The sequence below is a fragment of the Bufo gargarizans genome, chromosome 10 (assembly GCF_014858855.1).
Source record: "Bufo gargarizans isolate SCDJY-AF-19 chromosome 10, ASM1485885v1, whole genome shotgun sequence".
In the NCBI taxonomy this organism is placed as follows: domain Eukaryota; kingdom Metazoa; phylum Chordata; class Amphibia; order Anura; family Bufonidae; genus Bufo; species Bufo gargarizans.
Window position 1 is genome coordinate 111,326,262 of NC_058089.1, and position 23,321 is coordinate 111,349,582.

A 23,321-nucleotide genomic window follows, 5' to 3' on the forward strand; every position below is an offset into this window, starting at 1 on the left:
CCTCCTTCACAGCACTGAACCCAGGGAGAGACAGCCTGAGGAGGTACACCATAACACATCATCATCATCATCAAACCCCTTTACCACCACGCGGTGCTCTTGCCATTATGGGCAGTACACAGGACCTCCTGCCCCAGAATGGCGGCATGTGTTTGCACGGACCAGCCTTTTTTGCCATCCGTTCTTTATTTGCTTCCCGTCCGCTGTGCGCCCGCAATAATATTGCAGTGGCACTTCAGAGCCCGATCCCAGCCGCTTCATGAGCAGGAGGAGTGAAGAAATCAATGACCGATAGTTTATTGTGACAGACTATATACCGCCATGCTGGAAAGATTCTGCTGCAAGGAAGATGTTATCTAATTGCGGAGACTGAAAACCATGGAGCTGCGGGTGGACGTACACAAAGAACATACTGCGCAGAGGAATTTCGAGGGGGTGTTTAAGAGATTACTACTGTTTAGTGTTCTGGTGCCGAAGAAATCATTGTACACTAATAGACAGGATAAAAGTAGGCCCGATATTTTGAGATGGGTGCATCACCCCGATAGTATATTGTCAAGTCCTTCACAGATAACAGGTGTTCGCACCGCCACACGAGGCCTGTGCGCCTCCTTTTATGCTCATGCTGGCAGCCGACTGACAGCCTCATTTCCCTGTTCTGTCAGCCGCATCCTTTCTTGTATCCTACTGTGACACTCTGCTTCTAAAAATACTTCCCGACCTCCTCTAATTACCCCTGCCTAATGGCTAGGACTGTGCGCCGAAAGTGGTAACAACCGGCGACACGAAAGACAACAGGCGCACCACCAGACGCAAGTATACAGCAGCACAGCATGGGGCGACAAGGCCAGACTAAAGCCAACGCATGCAGATACATAGATGTATACTGGGGGCAGGTAAGTGGGGCAGATGCTGCCTATAGGTACGAGACAAGACATCGGGCGAACTTCTCAACACAGCCTAAAGGAAATACTGCCCTTGTTGCCCATAGAAACCGCTCTTACAGTGCTGAGGTAAAATGAAAGCTGTGCTGTGATTGGTTGCTATGGTCAACAGTGATAAATCTGCACCTCCTTTATTACCTTGATAGGGTCTTAAAGCAGATGTTCTCTTGTGGGCTTCAGTCATATTTAAAGGGGTTTTCCCACTAACAACACTTATCCTCTGTCCACAGGACACCAGAGACAGCTCGGAGTACAGAGGAGAAGAAAGGAGTAAATAGATTGGTCTCTTTGAGCAGAGTTGTGCTCCTTCGATGGGGTGTCCCCGAAGCCGAGGACGTTCCCCCGCCACTTAATTGACAGAACTGGATATCTCGGGACTGGCCCTGACAGTCTGACACCTGTTCCGCTGCTCTGAGTAGCGTCTCAAGTGCAGAGCCTCTGCTTCTGCAGCAAACCTTTGAGGAGCTGGAACGGAGGATGAGAGTGATAGTGGCTTTAACTCTAGGATGTGTCACCGTGGTTGCTCCTAAGGGTGGGTGGAGTGAGAGTAGTGTGCACCTTTTCTTCCCTCTGGGCACTCTGTATAGTTGGGGCTCCTTCCTGATGGTAGTTTGGGGTGCCCTTGATGTTGGTGGTGGTATAGGTGTCTGGCAGGAGGTGTAGGTGTAGTAGAGCAATGGCCAGCGCATGGTGTGGCAAGAGTCAAGAAACCAGGCCAGAGGTAGACTACATGTCTTTTTTTTCACTTGAGTGCAAAATGTGAGTTGTACTACATCCAACAAAAACCTGTACACAGTGCCAATCCTTTTCCCAGACGGTGAGGTATGGAGGCTGGCACAGTGGCAAATAATGGCACTCTTGGTATGCTATCTTGCTAAAGTCTCTCTCACTAGAATTACTGGCTAGTAATTGTAACCTGACAATTATGGGTGCTGTATCCACTGCGAGATACAGGTCTTTAGAGGCACGTCTGACCAGGACATGGTTAAGTGTGACGGGTGTCTAAACTATAGACCCTCACAAGCAGCAAAGTCTGTATAGCTGTAATTGCAGGTTACCTGCTGATTACGATGTGTAAGGTATGCATATACTGAGTTCTCGTCTTTCCTTCTCTCTCTTTCCTGCTGGAGCAGAAGCAGTAGCGTTCATAGAGATCGGTTAGTCTCTGGATCCTGAGTCCTAAGGAGAAAGCACATGGACTTGCTTCCTCCCTCCTCACTCACTAGATTCGGAAGCCGGACCAGCCCACTCCTGCCCCTCGTGAGAGGGGTGTAACAGGGTGGTTAACCCTGTCCCTGCCAACCATACCAGGTCATGCTGGGTTTACATAACATTATAAACCATTTGCAGATACCCCCTGTACTGGGGTTCTGCACTTCCTCTGTTAGGACCGGGACTGTGCGTACACTGCTACACTTCCGAGTAGCGGAGCACAGACACACATGTAATTCTCTGGATCTGGAGATCAACTTTACCTTGAAATGGTGTATAACTGTAGACAAGCCCTAGGGAAAATTATGCAGAATCTGATTTTTCTTGTCCCCAGCTACCATTCACTATTTTTGGATTTTTCCTACTTAAAGGAGCTGTCCAAAATTAGAAAAATATGGCTTTTTTCCCCCAAAACAGTTCCGCACCTGTCCACGGGTTGTGTGTGGTAGTGCAGCTCAGCCAGAACAGAGCTGAGAAACCAGACTAAACCCATGGAGAGGTGCAGCATGGTTCTGGAAGAAAGAAGACCAAGACAATAGGGCTTCTAAGAGTTGAAGGAGGAAAAAGCAAAAGACTGAGCAAGAGGATGGATAAAGACAATCGCAGATAGGATAGACCTTCAATATCAGATCGCTGGAGATGACACTACTGGGGACCCTCTTGATCAGCTGACCCAGGAGACAATGGTGCTCCAGTGACTGCCTTGTCCCCTTCATCATGTGCAAGCCATAGCAAAAGAAAGCAACCTTACCAGAAGAAGAGTCCGTAAACACAAGCTCTGCACAATCTTCACTGCGCATGTGTTCGTTTGAGTAATTTACTTTCTATTTTGCGCTGGGCAGGGACCCTAAACCCCAGTTGCATAATGGCAGGCTAGTGACTTGCTGCCCCCAATTCAAGTGACATGTCCAGGGGCGGACTGGCCATGGAACCTACAGAGAAATTTCCCGGTGGGCCAATGCCCATAGGGGCCACTAGAGCCCTACTTAGGCCGCCGTGTATGTAACAATCTGACGCTCTCAACATAAATGTAAGCATCAGCTGAGTACCATAGATGCCCTCCTGAATTACCATTATCAGGATGGTGATACAGGTGAATACTGTGGCGGGCACAGGAGCCTCATGGCGTCCTGCCCCGCCATTCACCCCACCTGTGGCCTGCATTGTATATCATATACATTGTGTTGCTCCCACCTTCTGTCAATTTGGATGGGCCACTTTTAGTTTTTTTTCCAGGGCCTCTTTTAGTTTTTTTCTCCAGGACCACTTTAAGTTGCCAGTCCGCCCATGGACATGTCCCTTTAAATCCATGCATTGTGTATTTCAGCTACTCTTTTGCTTAAAATGCGTTTACTAAGATCTATCTCTGAACTGTCACCCAGTCAAGCTGAGACATAGTCCTATTGAAGCACGCATGTATAAGCCTAAGCTCCTTCCTTCCTTATTCCCTAGACGATAGCCACGAATGACAGTGAAGAATAAGTGTGAGTCGGCGTCACTCTGATTAATGTGACAATACCGCTGCAACTCTAAAACCGGCCCCAGATTATTCCCCAATGTCTTATTATTGAGATGCAGATGCCGAAACCGGTCCAGTGAGGATGAGCTTCAGCTTTGTGTCACAATTCGTACTGGAGCAGAAATTCTGTGACAGGTGGACTTTGTATGGAAAAACTCTCACATCAGATATTAGATAGCTGGGGAGAGGGTCGAAACCAGGATTTCAGAAGATGCTCCTTACGCTGTACAGTGCTTAGCTTAACCCCTTTCTTTCCTGGTTAGTCCTAGATTACAAAATCCCAAACAAGGGGAGATGTCATCACATAAACATAACGGGACCACCTCCCTCCCAAATGCTAGTTCATTCCACCATACTTTCTACAGTACTATCGGGTTGAAGGTGCTTCGGCAATTATTTAGTGCCCTGAAGCAAGGATACTCTGGACATTGGACGTTTGTGAACATTTGCCCCTATTGCTACTACGCAAAGCCAACAACTCACTGCTTTAGTGCACTTGGAAGGGTTAATCTGCACTGTGAGTTAAGCCGTTGTTCACACTTTTACTGTTTTATACGGTTGAACTGCATTTTACAGGTTTATTGTAATGGTACTATGTGGTGTTATGTTACCGTAACTGCAAAGCACTGTGGAAAGGGTTAATGCACAGCCAGCTAATCCGGAGAGACTTTGGGACTTTCTATCTATGCACTGAGAAGTTAGAAATCTTCCATAGTTACTATAAGGGACTATGTAAAGTTTTGGATGGAAAAAAATAGACACACTGACTTTGACTGTATGGTCTAGCTCTGTTGTTTACTTCTGAAGACTTTGATTATGTCTGGAAAAACTGCTTAGTCATTCCCATAGACTTGTATGCAAACTCTATACAAGTCTTTGACTGAAATTGCAACATTGTTTCTATTTAGGCTGTGCTCCTCTACTCCTAGTTCAGCTAGGAATTAAATATAAGATGAGCAGTTAGAATCCGTAGTTTTCTGCAGATAGGGACCAGTGCTTAGTAGAAGATGCTCTGACTGCATGAGTGAGCAGAATAAGATGCTGAGACAGGGATACTCTGCCAAAGACCCTGGGGCACCAGCCCTTTGACCAAAGGACTGACTGGACGACCAAGCCATGGACCCTGGGTCACCAACTGTTTGATGAGAGGGCTGGCAGTAACACCGAGCCACAGACCCTGGGTCACCAGCTGTTTGATGAGAGGGCTGGCGGTAAGACCGAGCCACAGACCCTGGGTCACCAGCCCTTTGGCCAGAGGACTGACTGTACGACCAAGCCACAGACCTTGGGTCACCAGCTGTTTGATGAGAGGGCTGGCAGGACGACCGAGCCACAGACCCTGGGTCACCAGCCCTTTCACCAGAGGGCTGGCAGGACGACCGAGCCAGATATCCTGGGTCACCAGCCCTTTGACCAGGGAGCCAGCTGTACGACTGAGCCACAGACCAGCCTTCTTAAAGAGAGAGGGGAGCAGCTAGTTCAGGTCTTTCCTCAGCAGAAAATACTTTTTCTGCCAGGGAGGAGACTGGAGAAGCCAGCTCAGAGCCTTGCCTGTGTTGTTTTGCACTTGAGTTCCTCCAATAAAGAAGCACGCTGGTTACTGCAAAACCTGACTCTCTGGGATTATATCCAATGGGGTGCACCATGCCTTACCATCACCTTCGGAAAGCATCAAAGCGTGGTGACACCTCAATGGTGTCCATGTGATCACACCTGACCACTGCAATTAACCCCCATGCAAGCCAGAAACTCCCATGCCAAAATGCTAAATCAGTAACAGGGCCTCCTGCATGCCCCCCAACTATACCAATGCCGCAGAACAGTCTTGAATTGCGGTATTTGTCCAAGGACATCAGCAGCATGTCCTGGTGTCACCTGTATCTGTGTCCTCAGGTTGCAGATACAGTTGAATACAATAAGCTCGCTTCTCCATAATTTTTTTTTAAATTCTTTATTTAATCACCAAGGGTGAAGCAATCTGATGGGTTACCATCTTCATATGACATTTTCATAAAGAGAATGAACAATATGAAACATATGATGGGACAGTTAGCAAAAAAAATCGTCCCTTAGAAGCATTTTTTCCAACATGACACCAAAAGGTACAAGCGCTAGGTGTGTTCCATCAAAACAAATCAAACATACTATTTTAAGCATTCCTACAAAAAACTTTTGACATTATTTGGTTAATAACAGGAGAATCAGACAAAGACCGAACAACAAGGGGGGGGGGATTAGACAGAAGGGGGGGGGAGGGGTCAGAAGGGGGAATAAGTGCCTATTGTGTCAGTAGGTCTTGGTACTCCTGTGTACCCTGGAAGATCAACCATTTGGTCCATGCCTTGACATGAGCATTAGTAGTATGCCCAATAGCCGACGCGAGCTCCTCCATTCTCCGTATCTCCTCAACCTTCTGAATCCAGTAACTAATCTGTGGGGGTGAGGACGACGTCCATCTCGCCAGGATGCAGGCCCTTGCAGCTATGACTAGGGAGCGCAAACAAGATTTATGCAACACCTTCAGCGGAAGGTCTGAGTAAAATAGTAAAAAGAATCCCGGTGTATTCGGTATTGGGAAAGGAAACGTCTTGGCCAATGACCCATGAACCTCATCCCAGAACGCGCGCAGTTTGTGACACTCCAAGAATATATGTATCATTGTACCCGGCACTGCTGCACAACGCCAGCATAATTGAGAGGTGGAGGGAAACATTTTCTGCAGTCGAGTCGGTACATAATACCATCTAGACATGATCTTATACCCTGCCTCCTGAAATTTGCTCGCTACCGACGATTTGTGTACCAGAGAAACCAGCTTAGGCCAATGGTCAGAGGGGATGTCAAAGCCCAGATCTCGTGCCCATCTGTCAATGAAGGGAGGACAGTACTCCGGATCTGGTGCGGTTAGGGCTTTGTAACATTCCGATAAAGAGTGCCTGTATGTCTCTGTGCCTATGCATATCTTTTCGAAGGAAGTGAGGGATCTATCTAAACCACTCGGAGAGGGTAAGGTAGATAAAAAATGTGCTGTCTGGCCCTCCAATGTCCCAGAGGGCAAGGGTCCGATCTGTCTTCTAATTCACTATATGTTAGCCATCTCCCGGAGGTCCGGAAGAACGGGGCACGACTTTTGCCTTGTGTGCGCCATTGTCGGAACGGCCCGCCCGAACAACCAGCTGGGAAGTCCGGGTCTCCCAGTATTGGGAAAAGCGGAGATGGGTTAGGCGATATCAATGAGGTATCTCTAGACTTTTCAAATTGTGCTAAGGTAGGGCCTATGGTCGGATGTGTGGTTAGAGTCGGGGGGAGTTTCGATCCTGTCCAGGGGAGAAGCTCCAATGGAAAGCTGGAGTAGTGTTGTTCAATGGACACCCATTGTTTAACTTGGGTATGCCGACACCAATCTACTATTCTCTGTACTAGTGATGCCACATAGTATTTCCTAAGGTCAGGAATCCCCAGGCCTTCCCTCTCCTTCGGTATATGTAATAGGGGGCGGGATAATCTATGTTCCCCCCCCCCCTCGCCCATATAAATCTAAAAAGGCTACGATGAGCCTTGTCAAAAAAGTTTGCCGGTAGCCGAATCGGGAGGGTCTGGAAGAGGTATAGCACTCGTGAGAGGACATTCATTTTAAAAATAGCACAGCGCCCAAACCAGGTATAAATACCTCTAGACCATCTCTTTAGGTCTGCTTGGATCCGACCCAAGAGAGGCACATAGTTCCGGCTGTATACCTCTCCCAGATCCCTAGGAATAAAGGTACCCAAATATTTAATTGCTCCCCTCACCCATCTGAACTTAAAAGTGGCGGCTAGATCTAATGCTAGAGAAGCTGAGAGAGACACGTTAATGGCTTCAGACTTTTGGAAGTTAATTTTGAGATTGGACAACCTTTGAAATGTACGAAACTCTGCTATCAGGTTCGGGAAAGAAGTCCCGGGTCTGGTGACCGTAAACATTAAGTCATCCGCATATGCAGCAATCTTAAACTCCCGGTTACCCACTGAAATGCCCGAGATATTCGGATTCCTCCTAATTGACCGTAAGAGAGGCTCAAGGGTGAGAACAAAAATTAGCGGTGAGAGGGGATACCCCTGCCGGGTCCCATTACGTATTGCAAAGGAGGACGAGAGCAACCCATTGACCTTAGTCGCTGCAGAAGGTGATGTGTAGAGAGCGCTTCTCCATCATTTCCCGTTTGCCGGTGGTTTGACTCAAGCAGGCGCAATGCAGTGACGACATGGCGCCTGCAGCACCTAACCACAGACAGCCCAGACAGGTGAGCGGAGCAGACCTGCTCTTCTCTGTTCATCATTCAATTTTTACTAAGGAGGCATCACTCTGTGTGGGGGGCACTTATGGGTCCACTTATAGGGATATCATACTGTGTGTGGAGCACCTAAGGGGGCATCATTGCTATGTGTAGGCCACGTATGGGGCCATAAAACTATGTTGGGGGTATTAAAGGGGCATCATTACTATATACGGGGCACGACTGCTGTGTGAAGGTCACCTATGAGACCATCATACTATGTTGTGGCATTAAAGAGGCATCATCACTGTGTATGGGTCACCTAAGGGGGGATCGTTGCTGTGTGGAGGACACCTATGGGGCCATCATACTATTTCGGTGTTATTAAAGGGGCATCATTACAGTGTGTGGGGCATCTAGGGAAGCATCACTACTGTGTGGAGGACACTTATCGAGCCATAATACTATGTTGGGGGCAATAATTGGGCATCATTACCATATGGATGGCTATAAAGGGACATTCTTAATGTGTTGGAACACTAAGGGCACATTACTGTTTTGGGGTGCCACTATTATTTTTTTTCAAGCCACAAATGGGACTGGATGGAATTAGATGGATATGTATAAGGATTGGTCAGCGATAGAGGCCTGGCTTTATGTTGTCCTTTACGTCTGGAGGTATGCCCCCTGTGCCATTTGTAATACAGGTGCCCTCTTATGTGGCAGGGAAACTTTTGGCCAGCACTGGCATCAAGGCCTGGGTGCCACTGTAACTCTACATCCCCTATAGCTAGACACCGTGGGCAGGCTGACACTACATATAGGACCACCCTGGGTTTGGTCTGCCTATGGACTATATATACGATATTTTATTTCTGACACTGGCGAGGGTATGAGAAGAGCGGTAGCTTCTCAAGAAGTGCTTGAAAGTGTTTCACGCTGTGAGTAGGGTCTTGTGTCAGAAATCAAAGATTCTTTGATATAGCGGGACATCAAATCCTGCTTCCGAGCGCAGAATACAGAGGAAACGTCCATGCAAGACATTTCGCTTTAGTAGCAGAGAATGTTTTTTATACCTCATCGCTTCTGGTTTCCCAACTGTAAAAATGATATATTTAAGATTTTCCAAGAAAGTCTGAGCCCAAAAGGTCCATGTACAACTTAAAGGAATTTCCCTCCCATACAGATTTATTGAGAGATGATTGATTAGAGAGCAGCGGCTGCCGAGACCCACACCAATGCCCTGTTCCTGATTTGATCAATTTCCAATATGATTTGGCTTGATTAACTAGCAGTTGGCAATGAAGGTCCAGATGGGTGTTACCAGATTGGGGGGTGTCCCTGCACAGTCTGACACTTGTAATACTGATTGGATAGTGACACCCCCCCCCCCCAACTGGTAACACCCAGCTGGACCTTCATTGTAAACGGATAGCAATTCATTCAGAATTTCTAGCAGGAATAATAAAGGAATGGCACAAAGAGTCATAAGAATAAATACTCCAGAATTGTTACTACAAGGGGACTGCAAGTAGTTACTAAAATGGACATGCCAGGAGGGGGGACAGCTCCTCTTTAAAGGGGTTTTCTGGGATTTTCATATTGATGGGCTACCCTCAGGATAGGACAGTGGCTGTGCTTAGTATTGCAGCTCAATCCCATTTACTCGAATGGGGCTGATCTGCTTAAAGGCCGTGTGAGTGAAGGACTCGATGTCTCAGGCGGAGGATGAGGCTCCAGTCATCTGTATATAACTCTTGGAAAACCACTTATAATAAAGCCTTCAGTAGGATAGACCCTATTAAACCAGGCATACTGCCTGGTCGGGTCAATCCTGCTAATTAAATTGATATCTGTCCTGTGAAAATAGAAAAAAAAGACTCTTATTATTTATGCAAATGAGGGCTTCAATGAACTTAGGGGCGAGACGTAGCCCCTTGGTGCGCCTCAGTGTGAGATGTCCATCTTGAATGACAGAATTTAACCTGGGTGCATCCACCACTAGGGGGAGCTTGGGAGCTTACAACATACTGTATTATCTTCGAGGTCAATGTATAAATCACTTACAGAAGGTTATCAGCTCCCCCTAGTGGTGACAGTGGGCAGACAGAGTTTTATTATGTAGCTATGTCTATGCAGTGGATTTATAGCTCTTTTTTGGCATTATTTCCTTGGCTGACAAGTCATTCCATCACTGTGGCCAAGCACATACAATCTAATCTCATATATAACACTCATAAGGAATGGATTAGGATACTTCGATGGTAGCAGTCCAGGTTTGGCTTTAACAGGGAAGCCGATTTTCAGAGTGTATACATTTCTTCTCTGGAGTGCATCCTATAAACATGTCAAAAAACTGCTTGCCCTTAATATCTGATGTGAATAGATATAGAAGATATATTGAGCTGGGTCCAATTGTCAAGGATAAAGAAGCGGCTTCAGCGGTATCTGCTGTAAACAGGATCGTTAGATCTGGGAAACAAACTAAACGTATTTTTAGCTGACTTCAAACAACCCTCGTTGGCGCTTGGCCATGCGTCGTGCTTCATGGTGGAGATCGGTCCAGATATTAGAAAGGATTAACCAGCTGCGGGGATGGATATCACAAGCAGCTGGGGACGTTGCAGAAATTTCAAAAGTTTTGCTGATCATAAGGGATAAGAGTTCCACCATACGTGACCAGAATAAAAAAGTTAAGACAATGAGAAATGGGAAAAATAATGGGGGTGGCTCGGGTCACTCAGATCTAGCAAATCTTCTCATGTGTTCTGGAGGACACTCAGGATGAGGCAGAACAGAAGAGAACTCATCTGTGACATTGCTTGTAAGTGGCTGCCAGGTTTCTTCTCTGGTTTCATTCCAAGCTCCTCTGATATTTTCGCTTTCATTCATCTGCACTTAGTGAGTGAGAAAAAGCGAGTGGGTGAGAGACAAGAGAAAGGACGAGGAAACTGGATGTTGATGCCAACTGGGTTTGGTGACTCATAGTAACTTAACAAGTCATGAAAAGCTGGAAGCGGTAAACAGGCAGTCGTGTCCTCTGAAGTAGGAGTCACCGAGAAGCTTGAGAAGAGCTGATGTTTCGGTACCGGATGCTATCGTAGACCACTTGTTCGTTAGGCACTTGAAGGAGCCTGTCACCAGGAAATTTACGGTTAAACCTGGGCACAGAGCTTTGTAGGGCCAGCCACTCCTTCTCCTTCTTGATTGATAAGGCCATGGTAATGACTATGCAGGACCTCTGGCCCTGTCAATCAAGGAGAGGGAGGGGCTGGCAGAAAAGAAGGAGGAGCAAAGGTGCACAGAGTTCATTGGAGAACCTCTGCCTGCCCTGACCTTGGCCTGTCCACTTGCCACACACCAGGTCTCTTGATAAGACTGGGTCAGCAGTTACTGAACAAAGACTACTTCATTTTGTTCAGGGACACTATCTTATTTTGCACAGGGGAAGAATCTTTATTTTTGGCAGAGTAGGTATCTTCATATTCTGTGAAGGCAGTATCTTCATTTTGTGCAGGGGCAGTATCTTCATATTCCACGGGGGCAGTATCTTCATTTTGTGCAGGGGCAGTATCTTCATATTCTGCGGGGGCAGTATCTTCATATTCCACAGGGGCAGTATCTTCATATTTCACAGGGGCAGTATCTTCAAATTCCAAAGGGGCAGTATCTTCATTTTGTGCAGGGGCAGTATCTTCATTTTGTGCAGAGGGAACATCTTCATTTTGGACAGAGTCAGTATCTTCATTTTGTACGGAGGCAGCATCTTCATTTTGTGCAGGGGCAGTATCTCCATTTTGTGCAGGGGCAGTATCTCCATTTTGTGCAGGGGCAGTATATCCATTGTGTGAAGGGACAGTATCTTCATTTTGTGCAGGGACAGTATCTTCATTTTGTGCAGGGACAGTATCTTCATTTTGTGTACGGGCAGTGTCTCCATTTGGTGCAGGAGCAGTGTCTTCATTTTGTGCAGGGACAGGGCAGTATCTTCATTTTTGTGCAGGGGCAGTATCTTCATTTTGTGCAGGGGCAGTATCTTCATTTTGTGCAGGGGCAGTATCTTCATTTTGTGCAGGGGCAGTATCTTCATTTTGTGCAGGGGGAGTATCTCCATTTTGTGCAGGGGCAGTATCTCCATTTTGTGCAGGGACAGTATCTCCATTTTGTGCAGGGACAGTATCTTCATTTTGTGCAGGGGCAGTATCTTCATTTTGTGCAGGGGCAGTATCTCCATTTTGTGCAGGGAAAGTATCTTCATTTTGTGCAGGAGCAGTATCTTCATTTTGTGCAGGAGCAGTATCTCCATTTTGTGCAGGGACAGTATCTTCATTTTGTGCAGGGGCAGTATCTTCATTTTGTGCCAGGGCAGTATCTTCATTTTGTGCAGGAGCAGTATCTTCATTTTGTGCAGGGGCAGTATCTTCATTTTGTGCTGGGGCAGTATCTCCATTTTGTGCAGGGGCAGTATCTCCATTTTGTGCAGGGGCAGTATCTCCATTTTGTGCAGGGACAGTATCTTCATTTTGTGCCGGAGCAGTATCTTCATTTTGTGCAGGGACAGTATCTCCATTTTGTGCTGGGGCAGTATCTTCATTTTGTGCTGGGGCAGTATCTTCATTTTGTGCTGGGGCAGTATCTCCATTTTGTGCAGGGGCAGTATCTCCATTTTGTGCAGGGGCAGTGTCTTTTTTTTGTCCATGGGCAGTGTCTTCATTTCGTGCAGGGGCAGTATCTTCATTTTGGACAGAGGCTGCATTATATGCTGGGGCAGTACCTTCATTGTGTGCAGGGGCAGGATATTCATTTTGGCCAGGGGCATAATCTTCATTTTGTGCAGGGAAAAATAAATCTTATTTTGCACAGGGGTAGAATCTTTTTGAGAAGAGTCAGCATCTCCATTTTGGGCAGGGCCAGTATGTTCACTTTGTCCAGGGCAGGTATCCTCACTTTGGGCCGGGGCATCATTTTCATGTTGCCATGAAGTCCCGTCCGCTACTTGCAATGAACATATGAAGCTTTTCCACAGTACCATGATTAGTTTGTAGTTTCCAGACTGTCAGACCCCACATGAAATGATGGCATGGTATGTCATAGTACAGAGAAGGCTCAGACCTGCCACAGCGCTGCAATGGCCTTGCTACTCCTCGCTGCATGATCAGAAGTCCCTGCAGAGTCCGACATCTTCAGAAATAAGTAATGAACGCGCGGTGGAAGGTGTCGAGGGCTGGCTTTAGTCACAGCTGCAGAAGGCTTTTTCCGATTCTATGTTTAATTCCTGGAAATCTACAGATGGCTCAACTGAAGCATAAAATATCCTGAGAGAGACTTGAGATCCCCTAGCGCTGAATACCATCATAGGGGACTAGAGCAGCGCACAGATGTGATCCTGTGGCCTGAATGTGCCAGTTCTGTCACTGGTCCTCATGAAATATCCTCGCATTAAAGCCATCAATGCGCCGCTCTTCGAAAACTGCAATGTTTTTTTCCAGATGATCGGAAATTTGATTACTGTGTATCCAAGCGAACGCTCATCCCACACCCTAATGTAGATGCAGGACTGTGGTCTGCTGAAAAAACACGTTTCTAATAATAATAATAAACACATGATTGCAGGGGCTGATGATCTGAAAGGAACAACGATCGTTCCTGGTCACTGCCCCATATAATGGTGCCGCTGATGACCTGACAAACTGGTGATAGCATCTTATATGTGCTGCTAAAAAGGATCATTTGTCTGCAGCACATTGCTCCCTGTAAACTGAGGAGGTGCTGCCAACAGATGAAAACAGTAGGGGGATGAATGATCGTACTAGTGATCGCTCGTTCCCATTCTCACAATGTTAACCGCACTTAATGAGCACCAATCAACATGCTGACCCTGAGGGACACATAAATCAGTTGGTGCTCGGCCTCTGTTCACACTGCCGTCTGTAGACAGTCCTTACAGATTTGAACAAAGGATAGCATGCATGGGCCCTATTAGGTACTGGTGGTGTCCGCCATGTGATGGATCCGGCACAAAGTTGTGGATTCCATTGTGCGAACGTGGTCTTCACATACATGAATAAGGGCGGGTTGGCATCAGCGTTCGTAATTCCGTAATACTGTTCCGTTATATCAGGGTTATAACGGAACATAATGGAATTCTAGGACGGAACGCAAAACGGAAGCCTCTAAAAGGCTCCGTCCTAATACATTTCTATGGGCACAAATAACGGTTCTGTTTTGTTCTCTAATGTATGATGGGGAAAAAAAAGTCCCGTCGACTCTCAAAGCCTTCCGTTTTGCATTCCGTCCTTAAATTCCATTATATTCCGCTATAACCCTGATGGTGCCCGGTTGCACGCATCGCCGGTCGTGCCCAGCGCCGCCTTCTACTCCTCAGTGCCGCCTCTCCCTCCCTCCTCCCGCTTTGAGATCCCGCGCGTGCGCACAGGCTCAGCCTGATGCGCCGTTGCAGACTGCTGGCATCGGCTTCTTCTTGCACTGTGCGCACGCGCCGAGAAGGGGACACTGCTACAGGTTGCCGGAAAGGTTTACTGCGAGTAAACCTTTCCGGGATACATTGTTTCACATGCGGGCGTCAGGGAGCCGCTATCTAATAGCGGGAGACTCCCTAAACGTCGGGGAGACTTGAGATCCCTGTTAATGGAGTCGTCCCCCCTCCCCATACAGCAGAGTTGCCTGCTCAGTGTGCAGCCCTCATAAATATTCCTTACAGCTCAATTCTTCCTGCATTGATAAGAATGTAGCTTAAATAAGTATTTAGGGATTCACATGAGCTGTCAGATGACAGGATTCAATGTAAACACAGAACCCTGCTGCTCTGCAACTACACAGATTACACCGTACATTTTTTTATTTTAGCCCAAAATAAGTGAGCTAAGCCTCCTCACAGCTTACCAAGCGCAGCACCACACATTGCATAGCGGCTGTGCTTGGTATTACAGTTCTGGCCCTTTCACTTGAACGGGACTGAGCTTCGCCTAGGCCATGTGACCGATGACCTAGGAAGAGGTGGCCTTCTTAAACGGCTGATCGGCAAGGGTGTTGGGAGTCAGACCCTCTTCTATTCGTTAATATCAAGACCCAAAGTGCTGCATCTCTAGGAGACAGCAGAGAACAATGGATGATGTCCATTACTTTGGTTGCGCGGAAATGCTGAATGCGTTGCTGCAGTACAAGGAAGAACAATACAATCGTTCTTCAGAACATAACACTGACTTTAGGGCCAAGAGGTTAGGAAAAAATAAAGCTCTTGACCTGTTCCAGAAACAGCGCCACCCTTGTCCAGGGGCTGTGTGTGGTATTGCAGTTCAGTCCCATTCACATCAACGGTCCTGACTTGCTATACCACACACAGCCTCTAGACAAGAGTGGAGCTATTTCTGGGGGAAAAGGTAGATCTTTAGTTTCTACTTTTGTACAACCACTTTAACGTGTCTACGGAGGCCACATTCTTGGGCACTGATGTGGATTCTATTAGAAGCACTTCCGACTATGGAGTTGCCCCCATATAAAAAATCTCCAGGCCCCGGAGTTTATAACCTGGTTTTCTAACACTTCTATCTCTCTATAGATCAGGGGTGTATCCTATGCGCCCCCTATATCTGCACCTAGGAAGGCGGTGGGATTATACGCAGGACTCCGGCTCTACTAAGTAGAAAGTTTTACCTAAGTAGTTGTGTCTTTTATGGACTTTAGTTTTTTTCCAGTCTCTTGATTTCTCGTCAGTTTTGAACCTGCTGCTCCTCTGTCTTTTGCTGCAGCTTTAGGCAATGAGTCCCTTTTGACTTTCCATGCTGCCTATGGTGCTTAGACTCTTTGCTCTTTTCATCTCCATTTATGTCTTGATGTTTTTATTCAATTTACTTTAAAATCTACAAAAAGCCAGACTGACACTGCATGCCGCACCGCCCCAAACAACCGCCCCACCGCCAACGCAAAAGAGAAGAGGTAGGAAGCGGCCGGGCACATCGAGACCAGTGAGGGCAACATCAATATTTAAAAAAATAAACAAGCTTTTTCTACAGGGCACTGCCCAGAGGCTCTGGCCACAGAGTAACATTGTTCATCCTGGGCTTCCTGGTTCAAGAATAGAATGCCAGAACTGTAGTGAAGACTGAAATGCAGGTAAAGAAATAGGAGATTTGAATCTACATATCTATACTGCTTTCTAAGCCATGGAAAGATGGGTGATACTGTGGGTACCTTAGAGGGCATCTGTCATGGGACCAACACAGATGCCTTTAGCTGCCAAGTGCACATGCAACAGGACAGTTTCATAGGTACAAAACTGCTGACAGATGCCCTTTAAAAGTAACTTGTCATCATAAAAATGCCAGCAGATTGATACAGAGCAGGAGGAGCTGAACAGATTGATACAGTATGTACTCATTAACTCCACCAGCAGAACAGTGAGCGCAGCTCTGGAGTAAAATACAGCATGTAACTCAGAATCAGTACAGGATAAGTAATGTATGTACACAGTGACTCCACCAGCAGAATAACGAGTGCAGCTCTGGAGTATAATACAGCATGTAACTCAGAATCAGTACAGGATAAGTAATGTATATACACAGTAACTCCACCAGCAGAATAGTGAGTGCAGCTCTGGAGTATAATACAGGATGTAACTCAGGATCAGTACAGGATAAGTAATGTATGCACACAGTGACTGCACCAGCAGAATAGTGAGTGTAGCTCTGGAGTATAATACAGGATGTAACTCAGGATCAGTACAGGATAAGTAATGTATGTACACAGTGACTCCACCAGCAGAATAGTGAGTGCAGCTCTGGAGTATAATACAGGATGTAAGTGAGGATCAGTACAGGATACGTAATGTAATGTATGTGCACAGTGACTGCACCAGCAGAATAGTGAGTGCAGCTCTGGAGTATAATACAGGATGTAACTCAGGATCAGTACAGGATAAGTAATGTATGTACACAGTGACTGCACCAGCAGAATAGTGAGTGCAGCTCTGGAGTATAATACAGGATGTAAGTCAGGATCAGTACAGGATAAGTAATGTATGTACACAGTGACTGCACCAGCAGAATAATGAGTGCAGCTCTGGAGTATAATACAGCATGTAACTCAGGATCAGTACAGGATAAGTAATGTATGTACACAGTGACTGCACCAGCAGAATAGTGAGTGCAGCTCTGGAGTGTAATACAAAATGTACCTTTTGAATCAATACGCGGATAAGTAATGTTGCATAATCAGAAATGTACTATCTTTTTATGTAGATTATTTCTATGGTAAAATGTCATTCTTGAGATTTCAATAAGTCGCTGATGACACTTTCTGATATGGTTATGCAAAAAAAATAAAAATCTGAAGAGATGGTAAGTCAGTTTGCTACTCACCAGATATCAGACTTTGTGTTGTATCCTGTGTTAGAGAACACCTCTGGACTCATGTAGTAAGCAGTTCCTGTTATAGTAGTGGCCATATCGGATGGGGCAAGGATCCGCGACACGCCAAAGTCACCTAATGCACAAACCAAGATAATATTATTATACTCCACGGCCGAGTAAAGTGAATTTATATATAGTAATGGTGGAACGCCATTCCATTGACTATTATCTTCTACATTTTTGGCGTAATTGGAAATATTTTCCCCATAATGATGTAAAATTTATGTTCTCATGGGGAGATAAAAGAAAACTGTGATGTTCCCAAATTTTTATTACTTCAATTTTTTCCATGTTCATAAGTTAAGGTATGAAAGTCGCAACACATGGTTCATTACCAGTTTAACACTCAGCTTTTCAATCTTTCCACGGGATGGCACAGCACTTAAACGTCAGTGCCATGTGTACATACATCACCTGGTGACTTTACCTGAACTTGGCTCTCCACTCACTGGGATCACTCTCTTGGTCATGTCTTTCTTGCGCACTTTTACCCTTTCTGGCCCGCTCTCCAACTCTCGGGTTCACTTACTGTGGAACTTGGCAACGTCTTTTCTCACTCCCTCTGGCTGCGTCTTAGGTTCGGCATGATTCACAAGAACCTATGCTATTGTCTATGTCTCCCTTCTCTTGGCAGATGTCATTACTTTTTGCCCGTTTTCTGCAGTCACCCAGTTTCTGCTGCATCTCCGTTCCTGACCCACTCACACAAGGATATTGTCTCCACAGCAAAGGTGTATGCCCAAGAACTTTGGGTGCCAACTACACCACAGTTTCTAAACTTTCTTCACATTTGGCTCTGCCTCCTAGAAGAACAGAAAACAACACCTCATGCCTTCGCCTTCTGTGTTAGGTCATATTGTTCATGGAGAAGGTCTTGGATGCCTTGATCTCCTCAGTAGTAGTGCCCTGGGCCATTCCTTCCCCGCTGTCATTCTGAGGTGGAACAAACATTAGGCATATCGCTACCTGGCCAACTAAGGGAAACCACCGCTTGCCAGCCAACCTAATATACGGCAGTATAATAACAGATTTGATGCAGATACTATATACGAGGAGCATTGTGGTTCAGTAGTCAGCACTGTTGACTTCCAGAGCTGTGGTCCTGTGTTCAAATCCGAACAACATGTTCATGGAAGTCTGTATGCTCTTCCCGTGTTTCCTTCAAGTAGTTGGGTTTCCTCCCCCACTCCAAAAACCCGTTCACTTGAATGGGACAATGCTGCACAGCCAATGCAAAATGCCTGGTACTGTGGCTGGTAAACAATGAAGAAGCTGCAGTATTTGACCAAGTGCCATGGACTTGTCAAGCAACTCTTTGGCTCGGGTGCCAACACGCTAGATCCCCACTGATTTGATATTGATGGCCTATCTTAAGGAAGCCCTGGACAACCCTTTTAAAGGTGTTCTCTGGGATTTAAATATTGATGACCTATCCTCAGGATAGGCCATCAATATCAGATTGGCGGACGTCCGACACCAGGCACCCCCACCGATCGGCCGTATGAGGAGACGGCGCGCACAGTGTGCAATGCCGTCTTCCTATTCACTTCCGGCTGGCTGCTGCTTTGCCATAGACATAGCAGCAACAGCAGGAAGAGAGATGGGAGACGGCAGTGCACACTGCGCGCGCCGTCTCATACAGCTGAACGCTGTGGGTGCTGGGCATCGGACCCCCTGCCAATCTGATATTGATGGCCTATCCTACGGATAAGTCATCAATATTAAAAGCACAGAGAACCCCTTTAATTCAAAATTTGAACTTGAAACACATCCCCCATATCTTACACTGCAGTTTTATGTGTGCAGATTAGCTGATGTGCATAGCACAAGATCTACGAAAACTACTTCCCCCATCGTTGTGTACAGGTGGGCACTTCAGGGTGCTGATTATTCACGGCTTCACCTGCTGTATATTATAATCAGCTGAGCAATAAGAAACACTGGGTGGGTTCATTTCTTTTCCGGTACAGGAAATTACATTTCCATAAATTTCTGCGGAATAAATAATTGCCTTGTATACTTGTGTTTAGAGTTCTGACTGCCAAATCTGCTTATCAGAGCAGCAAACAACCCCGTCTTCTGTTATATATTCGGTCAGGGGTGTACATAACTTAAAGGGGTTTTTCTGGGATTTTAATATTGGTGAAGTATCCTCAGGACAGGTCATCAATATTAGATCAGCGGAGATGGGTCATCAATATTAAAATCCCAGAAAAACCCTTTAAATGTCAATTCCCATCTGGATATCTATGTCATGCCAATTGAACATGCTATAAATGTCTGATAGGTGGGGTTCTCCTTCATTCACAGCTATGGGCATCAAAAAACAGCCAAGCAAGTGCAACAGTGAGTAGGGCAAACTGTGCATGTGCAGTTGTCTCTTAATTTGAGACAGGGTCCTGTTCTTGAGATAGGAGCGGGTCCCAGAGCTGATATATCAATATGCCCTAAATTTCCAGATGGGACAACCCCTTTAAATGACATCTAAACACACCAATTTCAGCGATTTCCACATCTGTAGTACCCCAGACCTGGGGGTACTATAAATGGATTGTTGTTATGCTATGCATTTTACTGTTTGTTTCTGGTATTATTACCAGCAAGGAAGGAATTGCAAAGGTTGGCAGGAACAGGGTTAACCATCCTGTTCCTCCCCTTTTGGTAGGAGAGACCTGGTCCTGCCCCCTGCCAAGAGGAGGAGTTCCTATCTCACTATAGCATGGAGAGGAAGCCATCTGCAGTGCTCCTGCTCCATGTTACCTAATGTCAAGAGGGAACTATTCAAACTTGTCCTCAAGTGAAGCCTTGAGATTCCAGACAGCAGAGAGACCTGCTACTTTTGTATCTACAGACACTTGTCATGGATGTTCCCGCGACAGGTGGCAGGAGATCGGTGAGACTAGAAACACGTGGTTTGATCTGATATGTTTTCCGTTTGGATCAAATGACGTCTGTGGTGTTTCTGGTGCTTGCCGCACCTTCTTTCCCCAGGTATGGCTATTAGGGTCATTTAACCTTCTCTATCTATAGTTGCTTCTCCCACAATGCTGTGCAGTTTATAGCTTCTGTTTGGACCTTTGGATAGATTGTGGTTGGATCTCGGCTGAGTTCCTGGTGCTTCCATTGCTCCTTTGAAGTTAAGGCTTTCCTTTCCCTTTTGTATTTTGTTTGGGTTCTGTGTGTTGCATTTCCCTATTGTTTGTATTAGGCCTGAAGGAAACTCCTGTTTGTCCTTCCTTTTGGAGGAACAGGTAGTCTCGTCCCTGCCATTAGTACCAGGGTCCTATAGGGCTTGATAGGACTCTAGGTATTCCTGCATATGAACTCACCTACCTTTGGGGTCTGTTCATACTGGTAGTCAGTCAGGATTTTGGTTAGGGTTTTTACTAGGAGGTGTCCATTTTCCTTCCCTAGTTCTCAGGCCTGATTCTCTGTCCTCCCCCCTTCCCTCCTATGCTCGGTGTGGTGTTTCCCTCCCACATCGAAGCGTGAAAACACTGCTGTAAGGGAATACAGCTGAGCCACCCATCACCAAATAACCATTAGGCCAGTATCGCCTAAGTGCTAAATTGCCACCAACCAACCTGCTGCCATATCCTTGCTGGTGCCAGAGTAGAATTGCACTGAAGCCTGCTGTTACTGTCTGTATTGTGTTCTACGTTGCACTTAGTAAAAAGGACGTTATGTTTTTCTCTGGCCTCATTCTTTGCTTCTACATTTCCACTGCACCTATCCCCAGGGAGCAATGGCCTGAGGGAGTACACTGTGACAGAATAATTCCTCAAGGCCACTACCGTCTGAGTGAATAAGGCATTAGCGGAGAGCTGGAGGATATGGGGGCCATCTTAGTGGATCAAGAATGATATCCACATCTCTATCACTCCTATCCTATACCCCTATACAGCGCCAACATCTAGGAATATTTGGAACGCCCCTTAAAGGTGATTTGTCAAATATCTGAAAAAACATACACACTCTTTATAACACATCAAGAAACAAACCTTACCAATTTTCAGTATCCCGTCCTTCAAGAAAATGTTTTTCGTCTTCAGATCTCTGTGCAGAACTAACCTGAAAGAGGAAAATAAAAACTCACACATAGGAAATGATCCGTTTATAACCCTGCTGCCACTTCCTTCTAGTCACGGTTGAGGGTCACAGCATTTGACCACCACTGATTGGACCTTGATGGCAGATCCTAGTAATTTACCCTCAAAGTATTAAACTACAAGCTCCCTTTACCAAAGGGTATCCATTGTTATGGAAGCCTCATCTAAAGGGACTCCATCGTCCTATTGACAGCCCCAGGAAGCTGGCCCACCTCGCTCTTTACACAATCTAGTCAAGCTCTTCCCCGCTGTCTATGGTGATCTTAAAAGACAGTAGAATGCCCTTGTGCAAAAATAGTACATGGGCCCCATGCTGTATAATAGCAGATCGGGGTTCGTCATAGTGCTTCTTGGCCCTTACTATGACATTCTTCATACTCTCTCTTCATATGAATCACAATCTATCGGTAATTCGGAGCCGAGGGAGGCCTTGGTACTTTTTTTTTTTAGTTAGTAGGTATGGGGCTCTTTTGCATATAGGGCCTCTGTGCTGGTGCACCAATGGTATGGCCACCAGACATGGTCCACGTAACCAAGAGATGCTATGCAACATTGTAGGACCTTCTAACCTTGTTGACCACATTGCACTCTGTATGTTCTCCCACACTTTGGTGGTAAAACTAGGTGAGATTCTGCAGTGGACATTCTCGCCAAAATGGCTCTCTTCAAGGAGGGAGTCACAATGGTGATTCTAATCCCATGTGGATCCTTCCTTAAGGTCCAGGATCCTCATGGTCCAAGTGGAGAACATTTACAAAGAGCATCTATTGTTCTGGAGGCCTGTCCTGTCCTGCATTACACAGACAACCAAATTATTTGAAAAGACACTGTGTAATGCTTAGTTTCCCCTGAAGTGGTGCTGCAGGGAAAATTGGACGCTTATTGACCGGTTTCCTCAGCTGATCACTGGTGGTCTCAGCAGGTGGACACTTTGTGATCATCTTACAAAGGGACCCTTCTAGTAAGTACTGATTGCCTGAAGCAGAGAAAACCTCTTAAGGTGGATTTGCATGGCTGGAATATCAGGCAAATTATCGGGAATGAACGTTCCTGCGAATGCTCTTCCCAAACAATCTGCCCGTCTGAATGTGCTGCCGATCGCCTGATGACCAAGCAAAATGCTCGTTCATCGGTGATTCTGTTGTTCGTACACCCTCCGAAATTATTATTTTTGGGCAGCCGTACACGTACAATTACTTATTTATCTGTCTCTAACGATGGTCTAATGCTGGCGATGGGGATAGAACCATGATCTCTCCCATCTAAGGAAACAATAGAATTCCTTAGGAGATAAAAGGAAAAGTGTTTTTGGCGTACCTTGTGGGCCTAATGTAACTCTACGTGAGCTTCACATGGCTCTGAGTCTACAGCGTGGCCCACGTATGCACTATATTGGCACTATAAACCTGTATATGTGGAAACGTGTGGCACTTTGTAGTAGGCTATGGTTTGATTTCTGTGGACGCTGTATGACTTCCTAAACAATGACTCTATGTACCATCTGTTCACTTGTTTTTTGCACCTTGTCGACGTTTCTACTTATTGCAATTTTTATAAAGCGTGATTATTAAATTGGGATCATTTTAGTTAAATGAAAATGCCAAAAACGGAGTGCAACTTTAAGACACAGAAATTCATACAAATATTTAGAAGTGCCTCACCTCTCATGAAGATAGTTCACTCCCAGAAGTAGCTGGATGAACCATTCCATGACGTGTCCTTCACTGAAGTTCTCACCTCTCTCGTTCTGCTCCTCGATATAACAGTGAAGATCTCCGCCCTGAGAAAACATATAACAGACATATCAATATTTTACTACAGTCACACTGGTCCCTAAAATTATACACAAAAAGC

At 45.9% G+C, this 23,321-nt stretch overlaps 1 protein-coding gene across 1 annotated transcript in view; it reads right to left on the bottom strand.

The window, feature by feature from the left end:
* LOC122920828 (serine/threonine-protein kinase Nek11-like) overlaps positions 1-23,321 on the bottom strand; it is a 202,856-nt gene that overhangs the window by 87,939 nt on the left and 91,596 nt on the right. The window contains exons 4-6 of the mRNA XM_044270580.1: positions 23,129-23,247; positions 21,365-21,429; positions 17,308-17,431 (exon numbers count right to left, since the gene is read on the bottom strand). Coding sequence (XP_044126515.1) covers positions 17,308-17,431; positions 21,365-21,429; positions 23,129-23,247 — 308 coding nt within the window. The remainder of the gene's footprint in view (positions 1-17,307; positions 17,432-21,364; positions 21,430-23,128; positions 23,248-23,321) is intronic.